The following is a 19,306-nucleotide window of genomic DNA, read 5'->3' as shown; positions in this document are numbered from 1 at the left end:
GTGTTTGGGGCAAGTTTTCACTGTCTAAAATATTTGGAACCTACAACTGCAGAATATGTCCTGCACAATGTCTGCAAACAGAGCTCTTTAGATTTTTTAAATGTTGTGCCGATCCCAAATTCACCATTTTAAAATAAAAGAAGGTAGAGCAATGTTTATTAAAATATTAATAAAATGTGTATAGAAGGCTTTCAGTATGATTTAACATTCCTAAATCTATGAAATAAAAAAAAATTAAAGATAAACATTTATAATTAGACTAATTAAAGTAGAAACAAATCTCTAAATAGGTAAATTGCTAATAATAATACCAAGACACATTTATTATCTTGTACAGTTTTTTGTTTGGTTGGTTTTTTGTGTAATTAAGAATCATGCTTTAAACAAAACAGATTTTTATGTAATGTATCTGTAAACAGAATGTGGCAGGAGATGCTAATAAAGATAGAATCCACTCTACCTTTCCTTTTACACTCTGAATGGGATCCACAACCACTGCCACAGCTCTCTCCGACAAGGCTTCAAAGCTCTGCTGAGTGTTGATATCCACACCAGAAAGCCAACAACCAAAGCCAGGGTGACTGTGATACCAACCAACAACCATCTCAGGCCTGAAACAAAGAGGGCGTTCAGCCGTTCAGAACAGAACAAGTAATACATTTATGATATGAAAAGAAACAACACACTAACGGGGTATAAATTAAGAAGAGATGAAAAACACACAGGTGTGAAAAAGCACCATTAGAAACACTGAAATCATACACCATATTATCCAGAAAACATGGAAACGAAAAAGTGTGACAAAGGAGTGCTATCATTAAGAGATGCACATTAGCAGTGGTAGATAAGGCTTTCAGTTTTTCACCTTGTTACCACACTTTCTCAGAGCCAGTTTTTACCCTTTCAGCATTCAAGTAAATATCTACTCTTTAACTCCTTAGCTCTGGGAGTTGGATTTTCCAGGCAGAGTACATTTTTAACAATGGACACCAGGATCCACTGTTGTGAAAGGATTAAATATCAATTAAACCAGCAGTAGAACTAGGAACTCAGTCAAAAACCAATTTGCACTGTTCTGCTCAGCTGCTGAGCCTTTTGCTAACATTAATTTTGAAGTTTTTTCCACAGTAGAAGAATTTGAGCAAGAGAATGACAACTATTGAGAGATTTAATCTGGGGTAAAAAACTTGAACAATATTTGGATTCTACTTTCCCTGTCTTTAAAACTCAATATGACTACAAATATAATTAAATATTCAGAATTTTATTTAGCTGCAACTCTCAAATTTTGGAACATACAAGCTCTTTCAATTATAAGTGACTAGAGAGTAACTCCATATGCTAAACGGTGGGAAGCTACAGTCCAAATTTACTATGTAACAGTTGAGAATTTTAACATGAGGCAGTTTTCTAACTGGCAAATTTCTATGATTCTAGAGGAAAGAGATACTAGATAGGTGGTGCAGAGCACTGACAGTGATACTTTTACATTAATTACGTGGCTTTTTTTTCCCTAAGAATGATATTCACGAACATGTAAAATTCTGAGATACATTTCTGAAAATATTTCCCATCATTCCATTATATGATCATTTGAAATACTTACCTTCCTGTCTGCTTCAACATATCCAACATCTTGGCTTGGAACACTGGATCGACTGCCTCCACACTGACACCCTGATTTAGAAAGAAAGGAAAATGATTAGCTTCTATAACAATGAGAAAAAATTTATATTACAAGGTAAACGAACAAAAAGCTACTGCCTAAAAACCTGTGTATGTTATTTTGGGATACCAAAATAATTTAATAGGTTTTGATACCCATATTTGACACCGACTCATGTCATTCAATTATAAACCATACATCAATAAAACTTTTTAAATTGCCAAGTACCAAGAAAACAAAAAAATTGCCAAGTACCATACTGCTGTTAGCTAATGAGTTAAGATAATTTTTAGGCTCCTTTAAAAGAGTTTATGGCCATGACTAATGTGTGTGTGTATATATACACACACCAGAAATACCAAATAAGTGAACCAACTATTTTGTGGTTAGATCGGTCTAGGCAAGCATACTTCCTAACGTCATCCTCTGATAACTGATAAGCACTAGGCCTCTTCCATCTCATCCAAAGTTCTACAACTATTCTGCTATTATAATAATCAACAGTTCAAGTCGGTTTTTTTTTTTCTTCAGTAATGTAAACACCTTGAGGAAGGAAAATAATAGTTTCCCAGAGTTATTTTTATTTGTTTTTTGGTTGGCTGAGTTAGGAGGGGAGGATGTTCAGTGCTTTAGTTAGGACTACTTGGTAGATTAGGCAATTGGAGGGCAATATATACATTTGAATATTACCTCAAATATAACAGCATTCTCAAAATATTCCCCACAAGAGGCAATGTGCAACCAAGTCTTTTAAATGCTGCATTATTTTGCTAGTTCAACCAAAAGAAAATTTTAGGACATGGAAGAATTAAAGGCATTCATATTATCTCTCCAGTGACAGATCACTGCCATTATAGCTCCCTCAAGGTCTTCCTCTAACATGAGGAATTTAAGTCTAATCTACTTAAACAAACCAGTTAACATAAGCACTTCTTCCCACCAAAATAAACAGTATTTTGAATTCTAATTGAGAGTGCATCCTCAAGAACAGGGGTACACAATCTACTGCCTACAGGCTAAGAATGTTTTTTAACATTTTTAAAGGGTGGTTAAAAAAACAAACAAAACAAGAATATGAGACAGAGACATATGTCTTTACAGAAAAAGTCTGCTAACTCTTGGGCTAGAAGAAAAATTTTCCAACTCTACTACACAGAATGAACATGGGGAATCAAATATTCTATTTTATATTGTCAAACAAGCACTTGTAGTACAAGGAAATAAAGGATATTAAAACTTAAGAACCCTTTACTATAATGGATATCCACGTAAGGACATTCATCAGACAAATATACGTATTATATTTTCTTAGGCAAGCAGATGAGAAGGATATATGTGTTATTTTTTGGAAGGTAAGTAAATGGTTATTGTTTTTTGGCCATTAAAAAAAAATCTAAATACACACCTATCTACAAGTCCAATGCATTAAACAAAACAAAAAATTCCCACAAAGAACAATGCATTCTAAATGCATTAAAGTAGAGGACTTTCAAAATGTGTATGCAGTATGGTTCGTCTATTAACAAATTACCATGCAAAAAGGCAAAAAGAACTAAAGTTTGTCATGGTTTTTTGTTTTTTTTTAAACTTAACATTTTGAATAGGAAAAGCTTAAGAGTCATTTATCACCATATACAGAACATTTTAAAAAGGGCGATATTTCAAAACAATAAAAACAAAACATGAGGACTAGATAATGTAGGTGAGTTGAAACTCTAATTAAGAGTGTCTCTGAAATCTTTTGAACCATGTGTTCAAACTAATCAAACTAGTATCCTACTATTTTAAGGTAACTAACTTATAAATCCAGTACACTATGCTAGTTAAAGCTGAAAGAACAAGTAAAGGGATTAAATGTTAGCATCACTCAATCTGTGGATCTACAGGGAATTCATAATGCATTTAAAAGATCAACGATTTGATTCAATACAGTCTAAAAGTTTCTATCATTAATCTTATAATGAATTTTTCTATCAGGAAGAGAAAATTACAATATGATGAGAGTTATTTTGCACAGGAAAAGAAAAGAGAAAAGTAATACGTTTACTTGCATCAGGCAACCATAAAAGTACTCACTGTTCCTGACTGTGGCATAGCAAACACGTCAATCACTCTGACAGTGTAATCATCAACAAATTCTCCAAGCATCAGACCCATAACTTCCATTGGAACCCCAGCGCGACCATGTTTTAACATCTGTAAAGAGGAAGATATATAGACACAAAGCTTTGAGATCTTTGGACCCCCCCCCCCTTTTTTAAATTAATAACTTAATTGTGTTTCAGTGGAAATAAAACACTCTATTTTATACATGCACCTAAAACAACGGCTTATGTGTGAGAGGGTTAATGTGAAAAATATTCCAAAGTAAAAGAAAGAAAGCAGCTGAACTCTCTAAAGTAAGTAACTCCATTCAACACTTACTTTTAACAGTGCCAGGGAAGAGATATAGACTTGTTCTGCTGTGTCCACTGCAGGAGCATCTGTAGGTGGCCCCTAGGAACAAGCACACAAATCATTATAAATACAAAGAACTTATGAGTTTAAAATTAAAGTTACAAGTTATTTAAACATGATTTTTTTAAAGAGTTTAGGGGAAACATGTTAAGTATTCAGCTACAACACAAACAATCAGAACAAACTTGTAAATATCAAACCTGTAGAAAACATCAAACTTAGTACTCAGGTAAGTGTCCAATGGACACAATGCTTGAATCTTTCAGGGATGCTAATTTACCTCCACTACAAAATAACTATAATGCACCAATTAGCTATGTTTCTTACCCCAATGTGAATGTAAACTGATTAACTGAAGGACCAACACAAACAGTAAATTCTCTGAGCCTGATTTTCAGCTAAAGACAGCATGTAGATTAGGGCTATGGGATCTCTGCAGAAACTTAGGTATGGGGGGGCGAGGGGCGGAGAAGACTTCTAATCCCTAGGTTAAAGAGCTGTTTACATGCTCTGCACTTCACCTGATGAAGTTGTTCCCCTCCCCTATACAACATCAAATTTAACACAACTGCCCCAGATGTGAACAAACTGGTTGAGACTGGTGTAGCTAACATGAAAATACTTCCAAATCCTGACAACTACCTTTAAAACAAATATTACTATTAATCTTATTACAGCCTAAGAAGATACTATGTTTCTCCCTAAGGATTCTACCTTCTTCATCAAAAGCACCAAACCACTTTTTACTGTAACATTCTGCTACCCAAAGTAATTTACATATAGTCCTTACTCTCAAGATGACTACAGTCTTATAAATTTAATTCTGCCCCAATCAGTGCATATAGAAAGCTTCTTGTTTTTTAATACTGAGCAGTCTGGGAAACTAAAATGAGATGTGACTTTTAATTGCCAGGTCCTGTTTTGCTTAAAGTTCCCTTTCCTTAACAATAACTCTATTACAATTACAGAATGAACATGTTAGCTATCTAAATTGTAAGTCAATATTCTATCTTGCTTTTATGGATTTGCTTATTACTAAAATTAAAAAATTGCTTTACTCATTACATTTCACACTTATAGGTCTGTGTGTACTTTGTGCTTCTTGTCTGTTTATATGCCAAGTTCTGTGATTTTTTTTTGGTTTTGTTTTGTTTAAAAGCTCATATACTTTTTATACTGAGTATAAAAAGTTCTAGAATAAGTTTTCTCTAAATATAAGCATCACATACAAAAATAACCTCTACTTCCTTATATACAAAGTGGTGAGAAAAATAAAATCCTTCAAATTTTATGTTTAAAAATACATGTCAGATAACATATTTTAAAAAGAACCGAATTCTGCATTATTATCATTATTATCACCTAATGCAGCTTTACTGCTTGCCTTTCAAATAGATATAAAAATTCTAAGGTAAGCTAAAGTGCTATCATGCCAAAACATTCGTTGAGGTCACCACATAAAACAAGATAATTTTGTTGATATGATAATTTTATTCATCTAATTAAGAAAGTTAAGAAAGTTTAAGAAAAAAAGAGAAGAAATAGTAAATTAGTTGTCACAAGATGTTTTTTGGGAAATAATACTCTAAGGTCAGGATAATGAACACTGTATTCATAAAAGTTATTTCCTGATTCAGAGCAACTTTAAAAATGCCCATGACAAAAGAAGTTAAAACTGGTATCTAGGCTACAGTTATTAATACAGCCTTTCTCAACTTGCCAGGAAATACTTAATAAGAAAAAAAAAAAAAAAAGAATAGGGAAATAAAACATCACATCATCACCAAAATGCATTACTGACAAAGTTCAGAAAATATTTCTGCCATCAATGAAAGAAGAAACACTCTGTTTTGTTCAGCATTATCCTAGCAAAGTGCCTGGCACATAGAACTCACTAAGTATTGGTTGAAAAAAAAAAAAGAATGAACAAGTTAAGGTAGTACAAGCCAATGGAACAGGAAGGGAAAATACCCACCAGTTACCCTGGGAGAGAGAACAAGCCATATGCAAGTAAGTACAAAGATCGCTAGCTCCTCTCTCACTATGTTCTTCTGGTTCAGAAACATACTAACAGAAAACCATGTAGCTGGTTTCTCTATTGTTGTTTTTTGAGACAGCAACCAGTGATATTTCCTGTTACCCTTCTCACTCTATTACTACTCTGTTTCTTGATCTAGTTAGAATAAACTTCCCAGAAAACAACTTGACAAGAAGTAGAGAAGGATTTGTAACAGTGAACTGCAACCTAAAGAAAAAAAAAAAAAAAAGAGTAACCCATGTAAAACACTGTCTAGGGGACATGTGTTAAGGATCTCTGGAGCAGATGCTATCACTTTTCTATCATCATGCTCACCTGTTCAGAATAGCACACAACCAGGCAATGAAGGTGAAGAAAACTCCATTAAATACCTTGGAAACTGAACTAAAACAGTTATGTAAGAGCCAGTACAGCTGTAGATCAAAGATGACCTGAGTTGAGAAAAATGTGGAGCTATGGACAATTTACATACATTGCCTTTCAGCAAACACTCCTGAGGAATAGCATTCAGATAATTCAAAGAGAGGAAAGTCATTTAAAAATAGGAATCATATACAAAATTCTGGAAAACTATTTGGCACCAGGAGAATACAAGACGATTTCTTATCTTTGAAATAGAACGTTGGAGGATAGACCAAGATGAAAAGATGAAAAATAGTTAAGAATTGAAGTTACACTGGAGTAAACAAGGGTAAAAACACTATGACAAGTTTAATTCAGTGATATAGAACATAAACTTTTGAAGATGTCTTAGAATGTACAGTAAAAAAGTTACAGATGAAAACTATTAAAAATACAATACTAGAGGAGAAAGGAAGGAGATGTAAGCTAAGAAATACAGTTGATCCTAAGAATAAAATAAGAAATGGAAAGCACCAATAAGACAAAGCTGAAGAAAACTTTCCTGAATGAAAAAAAATTCAACTTTTGCATCACTAAATGTCAGGCAATAATCAATGAAGAAAAGTGTTATATACCTTGTAAAGTCTTAGGTAAATCTTAACTACATGAATAAAGCAAAATTTCTAAAACCATACAAATAGAAAAACTACATAACCTGAAGAAAAAATGCAACTCAGTTGACTTTGGATTTCTTTGCAACATTAAATGGCAGGAAACAATGAAACAAAAGTTTCAGACTTTTAAGAGAGAAACCCTGTGGAGTCAAAAACATTACACTCCACTAAAAAAAATGTCTGAAGGCCCACAAATATATTACTAAATACACAAGGGCTCAGAAAATATGATTCCATGTATCGTCCTTCAAAGAACTTTTTGAATAAATGATCCACTTGAGACCCCACAAATCAAAAACAGAAAATTAAAAACGGAAAATCCATTATATAAAACAATTTGTTAAGACCACTGAAAGCAGTTAAAAACAGAGAGAGCTAAATAACATAAATAACCAGGGTTCAAAACCACAGATATCACCCAATAACTATATAGGGCGATGGAGAGAAATGAAGTATACAAAACTCTCTGTTTGACATATAGGAGGGGAAAAAAGAGACCTGTTTAGACTATTACAGAAATATGGATTTGAGAGTCTTTTGAACAAATTTAAAATAACCACAATAAACATTAAAACTGAATATACACCTTACCAAATCTCTGGAGAAGAAAAAGCTAACACAACACTGACAATAAAAAACAGGGAACAAAGAAGGGAACAAAACAAAAATAGCGAACAACATAAGGTAAGACCAAATATATTGGTAATGAAAAAATATAAATGAGATAAAGTCCCTTGTTAAAGGCCTTTTATAATGGGTTTAAAATGGAAATTCATGTATATGTTGCTTACAAATAAGAATTAAAACAAAACAAAAGGATTGGTGAAATTTGTCAGTGACATAACTATTTCTTTTTTGCAAAAGAAGCCACAATGGCCACTATATTTTACTTACCTTGCCTTTCTTCAGTGATGTATTACATTAATAGATTTCCTAGTATTAAATCACCTTTCTATTTCCAGGATAAATTGTTCAAGTTTGATTTACTATTTTTATATTAAATTTTAAAATATATTTATATATAATTTGTATTTATATTATTATATATATTATTTTTATGTAAGTGAGATTGACCTGGCATTTTCTTTTTTTCTGTTAAATTTGTCAGGTTTTGATATCATTATGCTAGATGTATAAAATGAATTGGAAAGTTTTACAACTTCCCATTTTCTATGTTCTAATAAAATGTATATATACTAAATTATCCATGTCTTAAAATTTAAATTTGGACAAGTTCACTAATGAAACATTTGGCTCTGAAGCTGATTTTGGAGCTAATTTTTATAACATTTGCAGTGGTATTACTAAATTCAGGTTACCTGTCTTGAAACTAGATGGAATATTATATTGTTCCAGAAAGTTTCATTTCATTTATATTCAAAGTTATCACCATAGAATCGAACATATTCTATTTTATCTTTTCTTTTTTAACTGTTCAATATGGAAAACATTTAAAACTAAATTTGTTTCTCCATATCACATTATCACTACCCAGACAGATCAATGATTTACTTTTTTTTTTTTAATTAATTAATTTATTTATTTGGCTGCACCAGGTCTTAGTTGTGGCATGTGGGATCTAGTTCCCTGACCAGGGATCGAACCCAGGCCCCCTGCATTGGGAGCGTGGAGTCTTAACCACTGGACCACCAGGGAAGTCCCAATGATTTACATTTTTAAAAAATCAAATCATAACCAAAACCATGATAAAAATATTGGTGAAGGGAACACCTCCTAATTCATTCTATGAGGCCAGCATTACCCTGATACCAAAACCAAAGACACTACAAGAAAAGAAAACTACAGACAGACCAGTATCTCTTATGAACATCGATGCAAAAATCCTTACAAAATACTAACAAACAGAACTCAGTAGCATATTCAAAGGACTATCTAGACACATGACTGAGTGGGATTAAAACCTGCAAGGCAAGGATGGTTCAACAAACAAAAACTGGCCCATGTAATACACCACATCAACAGAATGAAGGGGAAAAAAAAAACCACATGACCATCTCAATTGATGCAGAAAAAGCATTTGACAAAATTCAACACTCTTTCATGAAAAAAACACTCAACAAACTAGGTATAGAAGAAAACTACCTCAACATAATAAAAGCCATAGATGAAAAATCCACAGTGAACATAATATCCCATGTTGGTGAAAGACTGAAAGCATTTCCTCTAAGATGGGGAACAAGGCAAGGATGCCTGCTTTCACCACTTCTATCCAACATAGTACTGGAAGTTCTAGCCAGAGCAATGAGGCAAGAAAGAGAAATAAAAGGCACTCAAATTAGAAAGGAAAATTACCTCTGTTTGCAGATGATATGATCTTATACAAAGAAAAGCCTAAAGAATCCACAAAAAGGACATTAGATCTAATAAGTGAATTCAGTAAAGTAGCAGGATACAAAGGCAACATTCAAAAAACCATGCATTTCTACATACAAATAATGAACAATCTGAAAAAGAAATTACAAAAATAATTTCATTTACAATAGCATCAAAAAGAATAAAATACTTGGAATTAACCAAGAAGATGAAAGTCTTGTACAATCAAAACCACAAAATATTGCTGCAAGAAATTAAAGAAGACATAAATAAGTGGAAACACACCCCATGTTCATGGACTGGAAGACTTAATATTGTTCAAATGTCAAAACTACTCAAAGTGATCTACGGATTCAAAGCAATCTCTGTCAAAATTTCAATGACAACTTTTGCAGAAATAGAAAACCCATCCTAAAATTCATATGGAATCTCAAGGGACCCTGAACAGCCGAACAATCTTGAAAAAGAACAAAACTGGAGGACTCAGACTTCCTGATTTCAAAATTACTACAAAGCTACAGTAATCAAAACAATGTGGTATTGGCATAAAAACAGACATACAGACCAATGGAACTGAACAGAGCTCAGAAATAAACCCTTGCATATATGGTCAAACGATTTTTTAATAAGAGTGTCAAGGGTGCCAAGACAATGTTTGTAAATTATACACCCAAAATACATAGCGAACTCCTAAAACAACCAAAAACCTGATTTAAAAATAGGCAAAGGATTTGAATAGACATTTCTCCAAAGAAGATATATAAATGGGCAGTAAGCACATGAAAAGATGCTCAACATCACTAATCATTAGAGATATGCAAATCAAAACTACAAGGGGATACCACCTTACACCTATTAGTATGGCTACTAATAAAAAACAAAACAAAACAGAAAACAAGTATTGGCAAGGATGTGAAGAAATGGAAAACCTCGTGCACTGCTGGTGGGAATATAAAATGGTACAGCCACTGTGAAAAAACAGTATGGTGGTTTCTCAAAAAGTTAAAAATAGAATACTGTAAGATCTGGCAATTCAACTTCTGGGTATATAACCACCCAGAAATGAAAGCAGGTTCTCAAAGAGATGTCTGTGCACCAATGTTCACAGCAACGTTATTCACAAGAGCTAAAAAGTGGAAGCAACCCAAGTGTCCACCGATGGATGAATGGATAAGCACAATGTGGTATACACATACACCACGGAATATTATTCAGTCTTAAAAAGGAAGGAAATTCTGCAATATGCTACAACATGGATGAACCTTGAGGACGCTATGCTAAGTCAAATAGGCAATCAAAACAGACAAACACTGTGTGATTCCACTTATATGATGAAGTACTTAGAGCAGGTCAAAAATCGTAAAGACAGAAAATATAATGACGGCTGCTAGGGGCTGCATGGAGGGGGGTATGGAAAGTTACTGTTTACTAATGGATAATATTTCGGTATAAATAAATAACTAAATAACTAAATAACTAAATTTGATCTGGGCGAGGAAATACATTCTAGGTACAAACCCAACTGAACAAAAAATATATATATAAAACTGACAACATAATCTAAAATTTCTGAATACAGGCATACCTTGGAGATACTGTGAGTTCAATTCCAGACCACTCCAATATAGTGAATATTACAATAATGCAAGTCACATGAATTTTTTGGTTTCTCAGTGCATATAAAAGTTATGTTTACACTATACTGTAGTCTACTAAGTGTGCAATAGCATTATGTTTAAAAAAACAAGGTACATACCTTAATTTAAAAATACTTTAGTGCTAAAAAATGCTGACCATCATCTGAGCCTTCAGTGAGTCATAATCTTTTTGCTGGTGGAGGGTTTGAAATATTGAGAATTACCAAAACATGACACAGAGACACAAAGTGAGCAAATGCTGTTAGAAAAATGGCACCAACAGACTTGCTGGATGCAGGGTTGCCACAAACCTTCAATTTGTAAAAAAACAATTATCTGCAAAGCACAATAAAGTGAAGCTCAATAAAACGAGGTATACCTGTACTAAAAAAGTTAAAAGGAAAAAAAAAAAAAACCTGAAAAAATAGTTGCCCCATTTATGACAAAAAGTCAATACCCAAGTTAACGAAATACTAAAATCTTAATGGAAACATGGGCAAAGAATATAAAGCAACTAATTACATAAGAAATAATGAAATAAATATGAAAAATATTCAACCTCACTAGTTGACCTCCTTTAATTAAGAAATGCCAATTAACACATTAAGACATTGTTGTTGCTGTTGTTTTCCTATCAAACAAGCTTTACAATGCCCAATTTTGGAGCGGGTGTGATAAAAGAGACACTCTCAGCACTACTGGTGGAAATGTGAATTAGTACAAACTATCAGAAAAGCAACTGAGCAATGTATATCAAGAGCCTTACAACTGTACAAACTTTTTAACCCGCTTCTGCACTCCTAGAAATTATTTAAGTAAATAAACAGAGATGTTTGCTTGAACCAGAATATTCATGATAGTTCTTTTAATAATGCAAATAACAACCAATAATTTAAAAATATTGTTGAAAGCTCCTTTCTCTGAGATCTCAGATGGCTCTAGCCATCTTAATCAGCAATATTACCTTAAGTTGAAAGTACCCTAGCCTGCTGCTATATTGAATATTTTTAACTTACAATATTGAAGGAACCTTCCCTTAATTTAAAAAGAAAGCCAATAAAAAGGAGTATGGCTGTGAAGTACATTCACATGGAGGCAGATTCCTCTCCCATCCTGAAGACCATGATAACAAACAGAGGTAAATTAGGAACTAACCTATAAGACACCACACAAGTTTCAACATTTACCAGTGCAAAGTATTTTAGAGCACTGAACCATGAGGTCTTTTTATGGTTGGCTCCTGACTGCATGTAAAGGATTCTCCTTCAGAGTTCTTCACTCTCAGAATCTGAGCTACCAAGTATGGAAAAGTGACTTAAAGTCATGATATATAGGAAATATTCAAAAGAACTTTATAAAGCTTGGAAAAGACAAGGTACAAAACAACTATCTTCAAATATATGAAAAGCTGTCAGACAAAGTTCAGACTAATAGCTCTCAAAGTGCAGTCCCTAAACCAGATGCACCAGCACCACCTGGGAATTTGTTATAAATGCACATTCCTACTGAATCAGAAATTCTGGGGGCAGAGCCCAGAAATCCTGGTTTTTAGAAAGCCTTCTCCAGGTGATTCTGATGCTTGCTAAAATTTGAGAACCACTGATTTAGACTATACAGATTGTAGAACTATGGACTAATGGAATGAAGCTATGGGGAGACTGAATTTGGGTTCAATGTAAGAAAAATCTTGTATTGGTCCAAGCTATCTAAAGAAGAGCTCCAGTTAATGAGTTCCCTGTAACTGGAGTTATTCAAACGTAAGTGGTTCATATTGGGGAAAATGTTACAGAGGGGTTCGAATATTTGATGACTAATTAAATCAGATGATATTTTTTTAAGGGTTCCCTCCTCACTTAGTAATACTACCAATCATATTATTTCCTAAGGGAGACATCTCAAATTAAACATCTTCAAAAATCAAACTCACCATGTTTCTCTACAAACTAACCTTCCCAACTTATAATTATCTTGAGTCTCAAACTACAAACCTAGGCAAAATTTTCATTTACTCTCCTTCAGTCCTTATAGTCAATATATCACCAAGTTTCATCAATTCTTTGTTATTCTGCAGTGTGACAGAGATTTTTAAAATACTCATTTTTGGGAAAAGAGTTTCAAGAAAATACCATCCATAGAGTTCACTCCTAGTTAAGTAAGTTTGGAATATAATGAATATCCACCCTACCCCCCAAATTTATGTTGTATGTTAGAATATTAGAGGCTCTAAGAAAAATCCTGGAGTGGAAAAAATCTGTTTATCTTTGTTTAACCTGATGTTTTCCAATTCATTCCATGGTCCACATGGTCTTCTCAGAGAAAATCTGGACTTTCTTTTTCAGGCTCTGAAAAAATTTATCATTTTTTCAAATGTGAGGCAGAGATCAAGACCAGGCTCCAAATAATATTTAAGTATTTACTATGTGCCTAGTACTACAGCTACATGGTTAAATGAAGGCTTCAAGAAGCTTATAATGTAAATGGAAAGGCAGACGAAACACACATTGGCACAGATCATCAGGACTGAAATGTAATTTCTGACTTCTAGCAATGTGGCCTTTCCACTACAGCATACCATCCCTTTTTCATATGCCCAAATATACTTCTATTCTGGAAGCTTAGTTCCTTTCCATTGTTTACAATTTTAGAATCCTCTTCCACCTGGAGCCATTTCCTACTAAAGAAAATGGAAATAAGTCCTTAGGATGCTCTTCCTACCTAAAAGCAGTTAGTATGCCCACTAAGAACGGGGAACACTTCTGGTCCTCCCTTTATTTTCTGAAGTCTAGATGGGCACAGGGGGCTTGGCAGACCAAAAGGCACTACTGAATTTACTCATAACATAGTATGTACACTACTATGAAAACAAAAATATGCCTTTTTATTAAAATATACTGTAGGAAACAAGTCACACAACATTTGGGGCTTTTTTTTTTTAATCACAGCATTCAAATGATAGAAAAATAATAAGGCAAGCACAGTTCACAAACATATCACCTTATTCAAATAATTAAATCATGGTTGTACATATGTAAGCACACCAAATTATTTGAGTATTACTTTAACGTATTTTAAAGAACTGAGTAAATATGCACAACAACAAAAGTAGGACACTAGTTCATTACAGAAGCAGAGATATCAAGTAAGAATTTTCAAGATACTTGAGGCGCAAGATGGCTATACCCTAGGCAAATAAAGATATCGAGGTATAGCTCTATATCAAATGTTAAATAACTTAAGAAAAAAAACGTGTGAGTCAGGGGATTCAAGGTGGAGAAATGTACAGAGTAGGAGCAGTCAGGCTAATGAAGTGGTAATGGGCACAGAAAGGGACTTCCAGGATTGGGAGGTGCCACCCAGGAAAAGAGATTTAGGATGGTTTTTATTCCTCACCCACAGAAAGTTTCCACGTCCCTTTACCCCTGCCCTCATGTCTCATATTTACAATCCTATGACTTTAATGAGAAACAAAAGATTTCACAAGTAGAAAGTGATACAAACTTTAATGTTAGATTTAAATCAACTACTGTTAGTCTATGTTTACATTCAACTAAAATGGACATATGGTGATCACATACAATGACAAATTACATGTGTTCCATTCACAGGATGAAAAAAATTTGAATAAATGTACAGAATTTGAATTACTTTCAAATATCTTTCATTTACTGAGAATTTATTATGTTTAAGAAACTAAAAAAAAAAAAAAGAAACTAAGCTAAATGCTGGGTAAACTAAAGTAAAAAACTATACAGTGATATAAATCAAATGAAAACCTGGGCCCAAATATTTTTTGAATTTCAAAAATTGGCTTAGGCTGTTATTATTCTAAAAAATAAACAATGAAGAAAATGTTTCTTTCTGATGTTTAATCAACAGCATAGCTCTAAAATTACCAATTTACATGGTGTTTGAACTAGTCAAGTTAACTCTGTTGACCTTATAACAACTATCTAACCACAATAAACAAGTACAGAAAGTCATTTTTTTTAAAAGATTGAACATGATGTAACTTAAACTCCAAGGTTCTTTAAAAACAACTATGAGAATAACTGAAGGTACTTTTATAACTAAAGTGGTATTAAGCAAAAGAAAAAATAAAATAAAAAACTAAAGAAAATTGGTCTGTATTTCACAAAAAGCACACACACACATCACTGACAACAAATAAGTAAAATAAGAAATATCTGAATGTTCTACAACTTTATAGTCTACTGTTAAAACTTAAATGAATGTAACAATTTGAAAACTGGAATACGATTTAGTTATATATTTCTGTAAAAAAACATGGAACTAAAATGCACATACCCCTCATACAAATAAGAAACTGAAATAATTACTTTTGCTATATAAATCCACAATGCTCAAATCCTATAGGCACAACTTTGAAATCACTTAAGTAAGTCTGACTCTTTAAAATAAGTTTGTTTAAAATGAGGTAGGGGGGAATCCATACCTTTAAACTGACTAAGAGTATAAGTTAGCTATCTAACAGAACTGCAGGGTAAAATAGGTGAGCCATAGGCACAAGCAGTGTGACTGACCTTTATACGTACATGAAAATCTACCTAACCAGTGATATAATACCTATTAGGGACCCCACAAGGGCATCAAACTTACCTCTGTACGAGTTTTATCTGTCACATTTAGTAAAACAGAAATTATCATCCAGGTCCACAAATTTTAAATGTGGTAAAATTAAATGAGACATGAGTTGTTTTTTTGTGTTTTTGTAGGTTTTTCCCTCCCCATTTAGAAGGTTAAAATCTGATCCAGCATAAAAGGCTGTGACTTTTACTTGGGCAGCCCTTGTTGACTAAGTGTTAAAAAAAAAGGCATTTGCCATTATAACAGGATAAAAACTAATGCCTCAAAGTGTTACCTACTCAGGCCTTTTAACAAATATGTTAACACTATTAGTTATATTACTCCACCTTTCTCTTAGTGTGAACTGGTATCAATTATTTAGCCAATTTTATAATGTTATTAAAGTACCTGCTGATTAAACATGAACCAAAGTGTCACTTAAAAAGAAATGTAAAATAAGTAGTATCACTGAACTGCAACACTCCAAAAAACCCCAAAAATATAAAGTTACCTTAGGAAATGACATAAAGCATTTCAAAATTTATTAAAAAGTTATTCTAGGATTAAAATATTACCTGGACTTATTTATTTTCATAATGGCTGTTTTAAGGTGTGTATTTGGTCCTGCATTATAGAATTATTTTTAGAGGTCTGTTAAAATATTTTTCAACAAAGAGAAAACAAGTTTTATTAACAAATGAAGGTGACTATATTTTTAAAAACAAAATAAAACCTAAACATATAATATATTGGAAAGCTGACAGAAAATAATTCTTAATTTATGGTATGCAACATAACCCTCGACAAATTCTGTCAAAAAATTTAAAATTTGATAAAACCACCACCTTCAGTTTCCTCAGTTAATAACCCCTGAAGGGGAAAAAAAAAAACCTGAACAGAAAATAAGCAAATTCAAACATTCACAAATAACTACCACTGTATTGTTTATCTCTTACCCAGCAAGGTAAGAAACAACCTTTTAATACTTTAATTTTGTGAGTATTAAACGACTAGTGTGAAAAACAAGCTGCATGTAAACTATTTCTACTGTCTAAGCTTCAATGACTAGCTGAGGCAACCTGTAATAGGAGGTGTTAATTGGCAATAGGAGTACAAGTCAGAAGCATGTTCCCCATAGTCCTAACCCAGCAAGGCTAGGTCATTAAAGTGGAAATGAATTCTTTCATGTCGACTTAACCCTTTCAATGCATGCTTTCAGCTGTTTTCTCTCAATTAATTTTAAAAACTTGTTACTTTTTAGAGTTAAAAAAAAAAGTTCCAAATAAAGGTCCTTTGGCTGACAGTTCCAATGACTACATTATTCCAGAAGAGAAGAACAGAGCAAGTTAATTGCATGGTAATACTGCAACTCTCCCCCTGAAAAACATATAAACTAAATGTATTCTTATTTTAACACTGAAAAAAGATATAGGATATAGTGTTTAAAAATAGCTCAGAACCATTTAGCCACATAGGGTTTTGATTTACATTTCTGTTTAAGATCCAAGGACTACTTCATGATGATAACTTAACCACCTTAACCCTGGGATAGAGTAGTAATAATTTTTTTATTTCCACAATGTCCATACAAGAATCCCCATTATGAAAATGTTTTGGAACATATATGAGATAAACACCTTTCTAATTAAGTTTCATTATTCTGATAAGGTGCACAGTCACAGCATATCCTGATGACTGGTTGCCAAAAAGCCAAAATTCCTTTTATAGCATGATCTCAGAGGTTTCCAGATGGCACATTAATTCTTTAAAAAAAAAAAAAAAAAAAGAGAGACAAAAAGAAGGAAAGAAGAATAAGAATAGAAATGTTAAAATAATGATGCATTACTTTTGAAATGCCTTATTTATAAATACTAATATTCCCATATGAGCATTAGAGATATTTAAAACTCAACTATATAAATAATATTCTAAATATTACAATTTAAAAAATTAACGTACATATGCTACACCTTTCATCGTTGAGTAATCTTGGAAGTATCTCCTTTAATAAAAATATTATCAGAGGACTTCCCTGGTGGCGCAGTGGTTAAGAATCCGCCTGCTAATGCAGGGGATACGGGTTTGAGCCCTGGTCCAGGAAGATCCCACATGCCACGGAGCAACTAAGCACGAGCACCACAACTACTGAGCCTGCGCTCTAGAGCCACGAGCCACAACTACTGAAGCCTGCGCGCCTAGAGCCTGTGCTCCGCAATAAGAGAAGCCACCGCAATGAGAAGCCCACGCACCGCAACGAAGAGTAACCCCCGCTCGCCACAACTAGAAGAAGCCCGCGCGCAGCAACGAAGACCCAACGCAGCCAAAAATATATATATATATATATTATCAGAGTAAGAACTAAACATTAGAAAATCTATAATGCTTAAAATTATGCCTTGTGATAAATCAATAAAAAAACTACCAGCATGACAACAGAGACATAATTTCATCCACTGTTGTAACATAGCTGGGCTCTCAAGTAACTATAACCAACAATACACTTATTAAAAACTTGATCAGCAAGGGCTTAGATAATAATGGGAAATTTAATGGTTGAGGATGTCAAAAAATGGGAATCATACATGCTATATTCCTACAACCTATTCTTTATTCTTTTCCTCCTTCTTTTCACTCGTCTCCTTCTTTCAAGCATTCCAATTATGACAAACTCAGTTCCTCCTCTCTGAAAACTGACTTTTTTCCCTAGCCCTACTTAGCTCCTCCAATACAGCAAAGCTAAGTGGCCACCCTGGAGCCAATATTTTGAGAATATAAAAATTTCAGTGGGGAACAGGCAGTGGGGTAAGGCAAGGTAACAGTCGGGGAGAAGGGGAGATGACACCATTACTTGGTTAAAAAGACACCTGATCAAAATAACATAGGGGCTGGCGGCCTAGTGAACAATGCCCAGCTGTGACATTTCTTTCTCTTTAAGACCGCCCTTGATATTCACTTTGAAACATTTTCACCTACTTGAAAATGTGTGTGTATGTGTGTGTGTAAAAAATGCCATAAGCACCAACCACTTCAGACATTTTTGTGAAATCTGTCTTACCAGAACAAGGACCTATTGTCTCCCACTCTGGGTGACTTTCACTCTGCCCCATAGCAATGAGGGAGGAACAAGCACAGTGTTTAACTACCTCTGCTATAAAGAAGCATCATCCACAGAGGTTTGATTAGTCAAACTTCAGAAGCTGTAACTAGAAACATTTAGGAGTGGCTAAAACATGCTATCTTTTATACTGGAAATAGGGTCCCAGAATCAAGCAGAACCTCGAAAGTCCTACAACAGAACATTAAGGCATCAGAACTGTTGCACAACAGACCCTACAACTGGCTTTGACTTTAAAGTTCTTACAGTCACTGGTGGCCCTTTCTCCTTTTATACTGTTCAACTATTTATGTATTTAAATTACAAAACATGTAAAATATAGTCAGCCACAAATAAACTGGTTATTTTGGGAAGCATTCATAATTCACTAAGTAGCTCATCTTTTAAAGTATAGTATGCAAAGTCATGTATGGAATGTTACACACACATATACAAAGAATGCATGTTTTTATTTATTCA

At 33.6% G+C, this 19,306-nt stretch overlaps 1 protein-coding gene across 1 annotated transcript in view; it reads right to left on the bottom strand.

The window, feature by feature from the left end:
- Positions 1 to 19,306, bottom strand: part of PSMD14 (proteasome 26S subunit, non-ATPase 14) — a 90,346-nt gene that overhangs the window by 35,289 nt on the left and 35,751 nt on the right. Inside the window, exons 4-7 of the mRNA XM_059927983.1 lie at positions 4,091 to 4,162; positions 3,743 to 3,862; positions 1,607 to 1,677; positions 461 to 611 (exon numbers count right to left, since the gene is read on the bottom strand). Of these exons, the coding sequence (XP_059783966.1) occupies positions 461 to 611; positions 1,607 to 1,677; positions 3,743 to 3,862; positions 4,091 to 4,162 (414 nt within the window). The remainder of the gene's footprint in view (positions 1 to 460; positions 612 to 1,606; positions 1,678 to 3,742; positions 3,863 to 4,090; positions 4,163 to 19,306) is intronic.

This window comes from Balaenoptera ricei, chromosome 7 (genome assembly GCF_028023285.1).
Source record: "Balaenoptera ricei isolate mBalRic1 chromosome 7, mBalRic1.hap2, whole genome shotgun sequence".
In the NCBI taxonomy this organism is placed as follows: domain Eukaryota; kingdom Metazoa; phylum Chordata; class Mammalia; order Artiodactyla; family Balaenopteridae; genus Balaenoptera; species Balaenoptera ricei.
Note: the sequence above shows the minus strand (reverse complement) of the source record. Positions and strands in the feature narration are given on the sequence as shown.